Consider the following 13,004-nt stretch of genomic DNA (forward strand, 5'->3'; position numbering starts at 1 on the left):
AATTTCTCTTTTTGCATATTTCCGTTATTTAGCCTCCCAATAGCAGATGCTCGCTTGAAAAAAAAAAAAAAAGAAAAGAAGAAGAAGCAAAGACGGCACCAAGGAGGAGGTATCTTTTCATTTTAGGCAATGAAACCACTGCCATTTAAAAAGAGCAGGCTGGAACGGATGACAGACATGGGAATATATTTTCTGGGCTAGATAGTGATTTTGAAAAAATGGGGGGGGGGGGCTTTATTTAGTTTATCAAACAGCACATGAAAAGGAGAAACATCAGGGTTTATTTTTAGAGAATCCATAATTTCATGTGGATTTGGACGTTTGCTGCGTGGAAGGGGAAAAAAATGTCCCCCGCAACTCACCCGTCCAGCAAGCCTGAGGAAATATTAATACATGGAGATAACGAGAGCTGCGGGAAAATCTGTCTTAATGAAATTTCCAGTTGACCACATGCAATTTGTTTCATCATGGCGAACAACTAATTGAAGTCGCCATATCGAGAGTGCGTTATGTTGTAAACAGAGTCTTAGAGCAGGTCCGGTCCTGTTATCCTCACCTTCAGCCTTCACCTCTGCCTCGAACCCTCGCACATGTCAGTCTGACATATGGCATTCATATATTCATTTGGGGGGGGGATGTAGTAGAGAATATGAGTATTAGAATCTACTCTTAGTGAGAATGTCCTGTGAACACAGTGTGTGTTATAGGTTATACATGCAGAAATTAAGGTTCTGAATGGGTCGTTTGAAAAGAAAATCTGTCACTTGTGCGTTTGCCAGACACTTTTATCCAAAGCGACTTGCATTACATTAAAGGCATACAATTCAAGCTTTCTTTGGAAATATAACCTGTGACCTTGGAGTTGCCAAGTGACATGTTCGACTGTTCGAGCTACAGGATTTCCTTTCAAACTAAAACAGAATTTAATCAATTTTAATTCATTTATGTCTTTGAATCTCTGCTTTTTAATACATGAAAAAAAAATTCAAGGACATTGATCTATCAAATAAAGCCATTTATTTGGATTAAAATTGTCTAAATTTTACTCTTTAAACATTGTCCTTGTGTCATTGATTTTTTTGTGTTTTTCTACTTGCCAATTATCTTTACTTTTGGTTTCCTTATTTATGTATTTACATACTTTTGTTGTATCTTTGTAGCATTGCTATTAGTCTTAATTATAGTCTAAATCATAACAAAATCACAACAAATTGAAAATTCCAATTTAAACTCTAATGTATATTTGTTTAATTGTTTTAAAGACCAGTATACATTTCATTTTCCAGCATTTTCATTGTTATATATTTTAGAATGTATTGGTTGCATTAAGAACCAGGCATTTCAAGTTGCTCTGATACAAATGCTCATAATGTATTACATAGAATTTAATAAATGCATACCGTCTTGTTTTATGATAATAATAATCTACATTAATATTTGAGGTATCCTGAACTTCAGATGTGGAGTGTTTCTGGAAGTGGAAGTGAAAGTGAATCTGACAAATCCATATCTAACCATAATTCTCATGCTGAATTAGATTATTTCCCCCCCACACTTACCAAAAGAATGAAATGATTTTGGTCGATTTAAAGGCTTAAAATCAAAAGGTATAACATGCTTTTAATCTCTTCCTGTGCGGTTTGATAGCAGAAATGAAGAGTGCGTAGCGTGGACACTGGGATTTCCGGCGGGCAGGAGCGCGCTAGGGACCGTGGCAGCGGTCAGAACCGATATCATTAGCCCGTTGTTTACACACAGGCCTGGAGTCAGGGTGGCTCACAGTGTCACCAGCCACTTTCTTCCCTTCACCTCCTTCGGCTGATCAGAGGATCAGGGTATCAAGGCCGGATTAGCGGCGACTTGGGATTTGTGTGATTGGTTAATTTATTGCGGCGATGGCGGGTCTTTCATCTATGGCAACATTTAATCAGCTGCCGCCACACAGGCTATTACAGGTTAGCTCTTTTCTGCGGGCCTCCGCGCCACTGCCATCAGCTCCATCACAATTCCCCCTGAAATTTCCAAATTATCTGGAACAGGCTTTAGCCGCTCCGTAATAAAAATTAGAGCTGATTCCCGATAGAAGCTTTCGTCGTACCGGGCCAATTATAAATAGTACAGCCGTGGCTTGGGAAAGAGGTGGAGGAGAGGGGAAAAAAGGGGAGAAAGAGAAGGAAGAGGAAGGGGGAAAATAAGCCAACTCTGAGGGATGTTAGCGAGGAACTTATCGGCAGCCCCTGCTTCCCTCCTCTGATCCAAATCCGACCGGCTGAAAATTTATATTAGATTTTATCACACAGGCCTAAGTCGTGAAAAATCAATGAAGGTTATCTTTTATGTTGCAGCAACTTGTGGAAATATTGATTTTCATTTTATAGCGAATTTGGAGCATCAGTTTGTAATCACTCGCTCGCTGACTACACTGTTTTGGTCACTGTATCTCTTACACATGGAGAGAGAGAGATTGCAAACCAGTGGAGTGAGACTAGAGATCTGTTACTTACACACAGCGCCTCCGGTGAAGGTCTTAAATCAAGCATCACCTCAGCATCTGTCTGCAAATGAGACACTTTCGCTGCACTTGTACATTATCTACTGTTTTATTACAGTATGCGTGTGTTCATTTGTGTTTGACTTAATTATATTAAACTTGCATTGTTCGTTTGAACGTATTGCATCAGATTTAGTCTCTCTTTGATATTCAGATGTCTACAATCACAGATTACACTGTATATTTTTAAACAAATGATCAGTTTCCATAGATGCATCTGAAAGGTCAACTCAGAATAGCACAGTACAGATATGCATAATGTGCACAGTATGCAAATGTTGCAAATATTGTGTATTTCTATAATACTATGCATGAGTGAACAACCATATTTGCATAAATGTACAGTATACAACCCGAGCACTGTTTGCCACAATGCAGTAGTCTAAACCTTCTGTTTCCAGCGTGAATTATGTTAATCACAATTTTCTGACTCTTGAAGATATTTTTATACAAACTATACATTTTTTTATAAAAACAAAGTTCAGTCATGAAACTCTAGATGGCACAGGCTGATAGTCTGCTTGCAATCATATCATTATCTACAGGGCACAGCTGATTGGTTACTGCTGTATAGAGACAGAGCGTATTTAGGCCACGCCCACAGCCGGGGGAAAACAATCAAAACGTCTCCATTGACTTTGCATTGCGAGAGGCTGCCTCCTTGTCATTTCTTGCTTCTAACAAAAGACAGAAAAATGCCTAAAAGCTGCTGTGTGACAAGGTGTACAGCTAACAAGCTAAAAAACCCAGAATACGTTTTTATTAGCTCTCGACCCCAAAAAACAAGTGTTTAGGACATAAAAGTGGATACAGGCAGTTGAGACAGAGCGTCACGTGTCTCATTACTCTGAGAACTAACGTACGCCCGCTGGAGGAGACAGAAATCGCCAACACAGGATAGTTTATCTTACAGGAATATAATATATAAAACTGACATTTGGATATTTGACTCACCAGTGACCAAATGTTTAACTTACTACACACGTGGTGTATTTTTAGTGCATTCTGAGTGTCAGGATCCCACAATTTACCCATTCGTTCCAGCCTGTATCCACTTTTATGTCCTCAAACGCTCGTTTTTTGGGGTCGACAGCTTATGAAAACTTATTTCTGGGTTTCTTAGCTTGTTTGCTGTACACCTTGTAACACAGCAGCTTTTAGGCATTATTCTGTCTTTTGTTAGAAGCAAGAAATGACAAGGAGGCAGCCTCTCGCAATGCAAAGTCAATGGAGACCGTTGGACTGCCCCCCCCCCCCCCGGTGGGCGTGGTCTTCAGATTATGACGCGTTGCGCTCTGTCTCTCTTAGTATCTAATGAGTACGCTGCTCAACCTTCAAATACTTGGTCAGCATTTTCTATAATAGTGGCTTTCAGAAACCCTCCACCTTACCCAGCTCCACCTGTATAGATCTGCTACGGGTAATTCATGTATGCTATATTGTACAGCAGCAGCATGTCTTGTTCATAGCAGCGTGTTGTGTTGGCAATAGCAAGTCCCGTACTTGCTCTGCAGCAGCAGCAATAGCAGATCTATTCCGTCAAGACTAAACATATTGTCATATCCATTACCATACCAAACACTTAGAGAATTGTCATGACAGAAATATGTTTAAAATTACCATTTGGAACCAGTATAAAGTGTATTGTTTACAGATGTGTCCTTAATGTTATTGTAATTTTTGTAAACTGCACTGCACAGCTAGTGAAACAACACTTCGTTCCTCTGAATACCTCTGTATGGCTTATCAGAGATGATAGGCAAGCCACACTGAATTAATGCAGGTCATGTATTTTGAAACACTACTGTTTTAAACATTTGCTTATGTAATGCATACTGTTTTATGAAAGCACAGTATGCAGTACTGCAGCTATAGTTTTTGAAAAATATTGACAAATGGCGGAATTTGAGTCTCATGATACACATCTACATTTTTTAAATTTACATGTGTGGCCATTTTTTCCATGAATTGCATCATTAGCTGCTTTAGCTGGGGAACTTCTGGGCCTTGAGAGAGAGAGAGAGAGAAAGAGAGAGAGACAGACAGGGCGGACCTTTACTTCTGAATAAGAGATGACTCCAGACGGTGGGGATCAGAGAAAGGGTTAATCTGATTCTCATTTTAGATAGTTGTCGTGGCAACAATCAGACTGTCTGTGGTGCTCTTTGACAGGCCTGTAAAATTCTCAGGTCAGCCTGGATATAAGATGTTATTGTATGGCTAATTTGAGATGTGAAACGGGATCTGTGTTAAATGACCAAGGGTTGTCTCGCTGCCAGTGTGGGAAAATATGCCAACGTAGACGTCCAGGTGAGAGTCAAAACACCCTTTAAGACAAGATTTCACCTGTAGTTTGATAGAATAATGAAGACATCATATTAAAAAAAATCTATAACTCAATTGTACAACCTAAATTAGATGGATAAGCATAATAAATAACACAAATGAGATCTTTTTAATTTATTTCTTGACAAAAAGATCCTTGTAATTTCACAAGTATCCCTTTTGTTCTACACTGTAAAAAGTTATTCAAAGCTGTAAATAAAACATTATTGGAGTATGTTTTCAAGATGTCTATCCTGAAAAGTTCACATATAATTCACTTTTAAAAATTCACAATTTACTAGCAGGTTCTGAGAGAAATCAGTGTAGAGATTTCTGTCTCAGATTGTGTTCACAAGACAGCAAAGTTTGCTATTAAAATTCAGAGATCTCAAATATTTCTCTATAAATTCTCTCAAGACCAAATAATCTTATTCGCCACCCACATTATTTTTTAAATATGTACAATGTATGCTGTTTCTTTGTTTCCACTAAAGAATTTAAGGAGAAAAGTGACCAAACTGACAACATTTCCCATTTGTTTCTGACATCCTATGTTGTGATTGTGAATGCATACCTTGCAACAGCTCGGGGGATGTAGACTCGGGAAAGGAAATGATGTCACGTGAGCTGCTAGAGAGTGACTCCAGCCCATTTTCACTTAGCTAAACTATTTCTGCTGCACTCTAATGAAGGTGTGCCTGGGGCGTCACGTCTAATGGCCCAGAAAGACAGACATTTTGCCTGCCAGTAATGGGCTACTGTAACAGCTGTCCAAGATCTCTACCAATCCTGCCTCGGAGTGAGCTTTCATTGCCCTTTAAAAAAAGCCATTTGAAAAATGAAATAACTTGCATAGAGAACAGCCGGGCACCAGCAGTGTCTCTTTCTCCACAAAAGGGTGCGAGTTCATTTTAGTAGCTTTTCTCTATCTTACCGCTTTCACCTTATAGATAGAACTTGAAGCTGTGCGCTTCGACCCCGGCCAGAAAAGAAAAATGACGTTACACATTCGGAATAATTTGCCGGAGCATTATAAAACTTAACCTCAATCGGCCTTTGAAATGGATACTGATTCTTTAAATTCTTCTCTGCCCGTTGCAGGAAATAGTGAGATGGTGGCAATAGGGAGGCACAATGTGGCCAAAGTTCAGTTCTGAACGCTCGCCGAAAGCTGCCCGCATTCTTTTTGCAATTCCCAGGCACCTGAGAATCAGGGCGTAATCGGAGAGATCAGAAACTGGATCGCTGGGGAAAATTCAGGCTGATAATTCCACACTCTTTGGAGTTAAATGCGAGGACGCTGGAGAGGTTATTGATTCTGAAAACACCATTAAACTCTAGAAATTGTTTCAGTGTCAGTTCTCATCATGTGTACATATATGACAGAATCATCCTCTCCTCATCCACAGGAGAGACCGGTCATATTATTCTTTTGCCTGTCCTAAAAAGGTTCAATTTTGTGTTTTATTCATTTATTTTTTACTGAAGGATGTTAAAGCAAGTCTAATAAGCCACGTTGTCACTACAACACTTGCTGTTTTTACACTTCGCAGACATTTAAAACATTAGGATTTCTATGATGTTTTAAATGTTTTATTGCAAATCGTGGTGATTTACATTAATGTCTACAGTTTTGATAGAAGTATCTTATGCTCACCAAGGATGCACTGATTTGATCAAAAATACAGTGAAAACAGTTATATTGTGAATTATTATTACAATTTGAAAAAGCTGTTTGAATGTGATTTATTCCTGTGATGACAAAACTGAATTTCTCCAGTCTTCTGTGTCACATGATCCTTCAGAAATCATTCTTTGCTGAATAAAAGTATTAATTTCTTCAAATTCTTCAGACCCCAAACTTTTGGCAGTGTTTGTCACCAAAATAAAGATATCTCGCTGGCTTTTTTTTTTTTTTTTTTTTTTTTACATTTTTAAAAGAAATTTTACAAAATGTTTTGTTCATTAAAATGTTTTTTCTTTATAAAAGGAAAATATGCAACAAGCTGGAAATGATACAACTGCAATCTATCTCCAAGAATCAATGATGCTTCCAGCCATTTTTGTAAATTCAACAAAACCTCATCTATGTTAGTTAGCTAAATAATATTTAATCAATTATGATCTTTGTGACAGATCAGCAGAATTTGCAACAACTATGTAGAATACATCACAGAAAACCAAACATTTAAGTTTGTAAAACATAAAGAACGTAACATAAGGTTTCATTCATTAACATTAGTTAATTACTTTTACTAAGATTAATAAATGCTGTAGAAGTATTGTTCATTTTTAATTCTTGTAAACTAATGTTAATTTCAACATTTACTAATACATTATTAAAATCAAAAGTTGTATTTGTTAACGTTAGTTAATGCACTGTGAACTAACTTGATGAACGACTAATATTAACAAAGATTAATACATACAGTAATACATGTATTGCTGATTGTTAGTTCATGTTAGTTAATACATTGACTAATGCTAACAAATGAAGCCTTGTTGTAAAGTGTTACCAAAAAAAAAGCAAGTGTCAGTTCCATCAACTGACCCAAAACTGTCACACTGCAAGTAAAAATGTGAACGAAAAAAAATCTGATCTTTATTGTTGATCCCTGTTGAATATCATAAAGTTCCTTCTGATTATGAGCTTGTTGCTAAACTGTCCCTCAAATAAACAAATGATTGTTGTGTGCATGTGTGTGTGTTATCTCCACCTCTGCAGAAGACGAAGCCTCACGTCCCGCTAGTGTTGAACGCAGGCCCCAGGTGGCTGCTGGATGTGACTTGGCAGGGAACAGACGACAACAAGAACAACTGTGTGGTTTACAGCAAAGGTAAGAGGACGCTTTATCTGCCCCGTACCAAACACACATGCACCGCACACTTCTGCTATCTTTTCTTTCTTTCTTTCTTTCTTTTTGACCTGTGTTTGTGTACAGCTCATGCTCAAAGATGTCTAGTGTGGCTTTGGTTCCCGTGTCTCTTGCATCTATTAGCAATGCGATTTGTAATGTAAAGTCGTGGGGTCACAGGTCATTGTGATTTTGCTGTGACAAATGTCATTCGCTGACATTTGCTTTAATGACATCATTTTCCGTGTTTGCAAATGCTTGTCAACAGCGGATGGCCCTAAGACAGACGTGATGGATACACACGTTTCCTCATGCATCAAACTGCACGTGTAGAGAATCATCTGGGCTTCAAACGCAACATTAAGATTTAATAACCCATCCATGCTGTCTAAACTTCACACAGTATGAGTGTGAATACACAGCTAGCAACGCGTTATAACTCTTACAATGCTAACCCTACTGTTGTTTCCACCAGAACACTATCATTTCTATATCATTTCTAATAAATTCCCACCCAGGGTCATTGGAAATGCCTGTGGATACATTTCTTCAAAATCATATTACGTTGCTTCTTGCACGTTTCACAACACTTTTTAGCAAATTTTCAGTAAGAGCATGTTTAGTTTTACAGACGAATCACGTCAGATGAACATGAATCTGGCAACGTTTTTCATTACGTTGGTTCATGTATGTATCGTGGCATTTCGGAAATGAAAATGGAGTGGCGCTAAAAGGTTAATGCTCTATTGCGTAGTGCCTGCACTAAAACCTAATCAATAGTGTTAACAAAAGCAAACATGAGATTAACTCTTTCCCTGCCAGCGTTGTTTTTTTATTATAAAAGTTGCACCCAGCGCCTAAATTTCATGGCCTCCATAATATTTTGTTGTATGAATATCTTAACAAGCAATGTATCAAAAGAAATAACAGACCCTCTTTGCATTTGGGTTAGTTTCATAAAAAAGCAACATTTTGAGCAAAAAGTTGAGAAAATTGTGTTTTTGTCAAAGACTACATCTGGATGGGATTCAGAACGATGATCAAAACTTAGATGGAGTCCATCAACACCCCCAAAGCTTGCACAGTCCTATACCTTGCCCTGGGTCGACATTTCATTTGGTAACATTAGGCCATTTTGATTTATATGCTGTTTATTTTTTGATGATTGCATTATTTTTCATATGCATCTGCTTACGAGATCGCTCGTTTCTGCTTCTTCTTTTCCTGTGATTTGATCTGGGGATACTGTACTCGTTCTGGAGATGCGTAATAGTGCCCCCTACCTTATAACAGTGAAAATACTGAAAACCGCGAACACGGAAATGGCAGGGAAAGAGTTAAAATTGCTGAAGCAACCATGCCATTTTAGTTTGATTCTACAAGTCTTTGAGCTCTTTTAACCGATGCTCCACATCGCAAGTATCAGGTGAGCTTATGAGCAAGATTACAATGCTAGAAAAGCCATACATAGCTGGAAATGTGATGTGTATTACTAGTGTTGTGAGGTCATAACATACATGTTGTGCAAGGAACTGTGAAAATAAGCCTTTATAAATCTATAATTTGCCCTGAACAGAAATACAAGTTGTTCATTTCAGCTAGAACCTGCAGTGAATTATATGTTTACGTATAGGCATGTTTTTTGCAGTTTTGGAAAAATGTAGGTAGAGGCACGTACAGTATGAGCCTGGGTTGATAAATTCAAATGACTTTCTGTCATTATAATTTCTTTTTTTTTTTATGATGTGGTATGGCTAATAGCAAGTTAGCACAGTTTTACTGTTAACACAACTGGATTTTCAGAGTAAAATATGTCACTGTTTGTGTTTTGGGATTTTAACAGAGCATTGCTGCATGATTGCTAGGGTGTTCTGGATGGTTGTCAGGGTGTTGCCGGGTAGTTGCTAGGGTGTTGTGGGTGGTCTCTATAAATTACTTGACTCTTTCAATAAGCCAACAGACTTTCTCCTGTCCAATTGCTTAGAAACTTTATAGCAGACCACTTCTCAACAAGGTATTGGCTAATTTAGCAATTTGGCTAATTTGAGTTATTAGGCTAACAAGCGACACTAATAACTGTAGGCACTTTTCTGTTTTAGCAGAAACTGTGGTTTTCGTGATACATTTGTGTTAGGGAAGCATGCTGACCTGACAATTTGAAGTGTTGTTCCTTATTAACTTGTTTTTATGGGCATATTACATTGAGATGCATGTATAAATAAGTAAATACGCAAAGTACAAGGATTTCAGAGTGAGAGCCCTCATTTAGCCGAATGTTTTTCAGATGATTATGACTCTACTCTGCGCTGAAACAGAGTTTCTTCCCCCTCAAAGTGAACATGAGGCAGACGTGGGATTTTTCCTTTCTTAGCTCTCATCTTCTAATCACTGCACTGCACTGGGGGGCTGATCCTCTTTACCAGCGCCTTCATTTGTGCGCTTTATCAGCAAATCATTAAAGTTTTGATAAGCTGTTAAAGAAGATTATGCAGTTCTTTTAAAAATCGTCTAATCTTTTTGCCAGGAGACTGAATATGGCAAACAAAAAGGCTAATAACAGGATTTCTGGAGTGTTGTGTTAAGTCTCTTTAATTTCTTCTCTGCCTTCCTATTTATTAGCAAGAGAGAGAACGATTCAACTGCGAGGTCACCGATTCAGCTTTTCTGGACTGTATTTGAGCAAAAATGTACGGTTCTAGATGTCGATTGGTCTGATTGTTTATTTAATCGTAAATGCATGCTCATTTTCTCCTATTTTTTATTTATGTTTGGTGTCATCTAATGTTTATTTAAAGTTGATATTTAAAAACAAATAATGTAATAACACTATTAAAGTGTAATATTTAGTCATATTTAGCAAATCTCAGAAATGAATGGTGAATTTTCCTATTGTGCATTTGTAATGGTGCCTAAATTCACTTAGAAATTTAATAAATATACAATTTTAAAATCAAAAATGTATATTTTCAATATATTTTAATAGCATTTATCATTTATCATATTCAGCCGTAACATGAAAACATTTATTTATTTATTTGAGACATGCACTTTTTGTAAGTGTTAGCCCAAATAATTTGAGGTAAAATCAATAAATATGTACATAAAGAAACACAAAAAAGACGCCATGCGACTAAAGAAAATAATGAGGAGGTAAATAATGCACACTTTCCCTATTGGCCGACATCCTTGTTTAGGATACAGCACAGATTTATTGACATTTTATTGCGAATTGTTGCATCAGCGTTCTCTCAAGGCCTTGAATGTTCACAGTCCAGTCTACGTACATCACCCTCGCTGCGCTAAAACACTTTCTGTGAACAGGCACACATGGTGAAGGCGGTAATTGTGTGTTTGCTCCAGTAATAAATGCATCCCACAATATATTTAGGCCTGTTTGATTCCCTGCGGGCGGCTTCGAGCAACCGATGGAGGACTCTCACTGAAAATAGCACTTCGAGAATAATCAGGGAAACTTTGGACAACAAACCAAACACTTGTCTTATTAAACTCCATCTTTTTCCTCAATATTTCTCAGTTTTAGGTCAAATGAAATGTTTATTGTCATGATATAGATGCTAGTAGGATTTCAGGATTGACCTGTTCAAGAATTTCACAATTTTTATGTTTTTATTGAAATTTTTGGTTATTTAGTAGTTTTGACTGAACAATTACAAAGTCTACAGACATTTCTGCTTTTTGTGTGTGTGTGTGTGTGTGTGTGTGTGTGTGTGTGTGTGTGTGTGTGTGTGTGTGTGTACGTACGTGTACGTGTGTACGGATGTGATTATTTGAAAGTTTGTCCTCTTGTGTATTAAGGAATGAACTATTTTAGATAAACCTCCCTTTAAACCAATGTTATTATTTCCGTAACTTAAATGTGTTGTTTAGAAGTTAATGTGCCTGTCAGACACTGAAATGAATTTGAAATTTAGGCACCAGACAGTTGAGCTCTTGTGCGTTTGGACGAAAGATATTCTGCTCTAGTGTGTCTGATTATTTAAAGGTCACCTAAATTTTTCCTCTAAGCCTCTTAGAAGCAGGAACAGTCAGATAGAGCGTGTCAGAGGAGTCGAGGGGGAAATTTGGCCATTGTGCGTGTGGAAATTGACCAGTGTAACGAGAGCGTTTTACATAAGCTCATAGACCGCAGGACTGGACTAATTCACTGTGTCTTTGTGCGGCTCATATTCTGTAATTCCTCTCCATCTGATTCTCCTCCAACACATCTCTATTGTGCATTTGATGTGACAGAGTCAGAGCAAAGACATGTTACCTTGACCTCCATCGTTGCCTCGACCTCCAGCCTTTTCTTTCATAATCTTCTGTTTCTCACATTCCCTCTGTGATGGGAAGCACTTACAGGGATGGGAATTATAAAGAAATAAAAAATTCTGGGTCAGATCCTGATTCCACTTCCAGTTTCAGTTCAAGTTCTGCAATGATTCCATTGATTTTTTATTTTTTTAAATGGGTGATTGATTATGATTTCACTTTTTAAACTTCAGTTAGTGTGTAATGTTGCTGTTTAAAGTTACGACACTCAAAGTTCAAAGCAAAGGCAGATATTTTCTTTTACAGAAATCGCTTCTTAAGGACGCTGTAAAACAAACGGCTGGTAGGGACTACAATGAGCTTCTTCATGGGTTAGTGACATCACTAACCCTAAAATTGACATAAACCCCCTCCCCCGGGAATGCGGTTTATAGATTATCATGACAGAATATGCTAATCAATGACTAGAAGATTGTTAACTCCACATCAGCTACAAAAATTTATGGAAGCTTGTTTCCGCCACAGAATAAAACATTTTAAGAGATAATTGCGACTTTTTATCTCACAATTGCGAGTTTACATCTCGCAATTCTGACTTTATTTCTCAGAATTTCGAGATATAAAGTCAGAATTGCGTGAAATAAAGTCGCAATTGCGTGTTATAAAGTCAGAATTGCGAGATATAAAGTCAGAATTGCGTGAAATAAAGTTGCAATTACGTGTTATAAAGTCAGAATTGCAAAATATAAAGTCAGAATTGCGTGAAATAAAGTCGCAATTGCGTCTTATAAAGTCAGAATTCTGACTTTTTTTCTCGCAATTGCGACTTTATATCACGCAAATCTGACTTTATAATTTGCAATTAGGAGATATAAAGTCAGAATTGCGTGATATAACGTCGCAATTGCGTGTTATAAAGTCAGAATTGTGAGATAAACTATTCTGAGGTAAAAGAAACAAGCTTCCATATAAATTCATCAACTAACCATTCAGAAACATCC

General features: G+C 37.5%; 1 protein-coding gene across 3 annotated transcripts in view; it reads left to right on the plus strand.

Moving 5' to 3' along the window:
• Positions 1-13,004, plus strand: part of zfpm2a (zinc finger protein, FOG family member 2a) — a 169,614-nt gene that overhangs the window by 100,565 nt on the left and 56,045 nt on the right. For all 3 annotated transcript variants that reach the window (XM_081389580.1, XM_081389581.1, XM_081389582.1), the window contains one exon: positions 7,602-7,713. In XM_081389580.1, the coding sequence (XP_081245706.1) occupies positions 7,602-7,713 (112 nt within the window). The remainder of the gene's footprint in view (positions 1-7,601; positions 7,714-13,004) is intronic.

This window comes from Scardinius erythrophthalmus, assembly GCF_964197995.2.
Source record: "Scardinius erythrophthalmus genome assembly, chromosome: 16".
NCBI lineage: Eukaryota > Metazoa > Chordata > Actinopteri > Cypriniformes > Leuciscidae > Scardinius > Scardinius erythrophthalmus.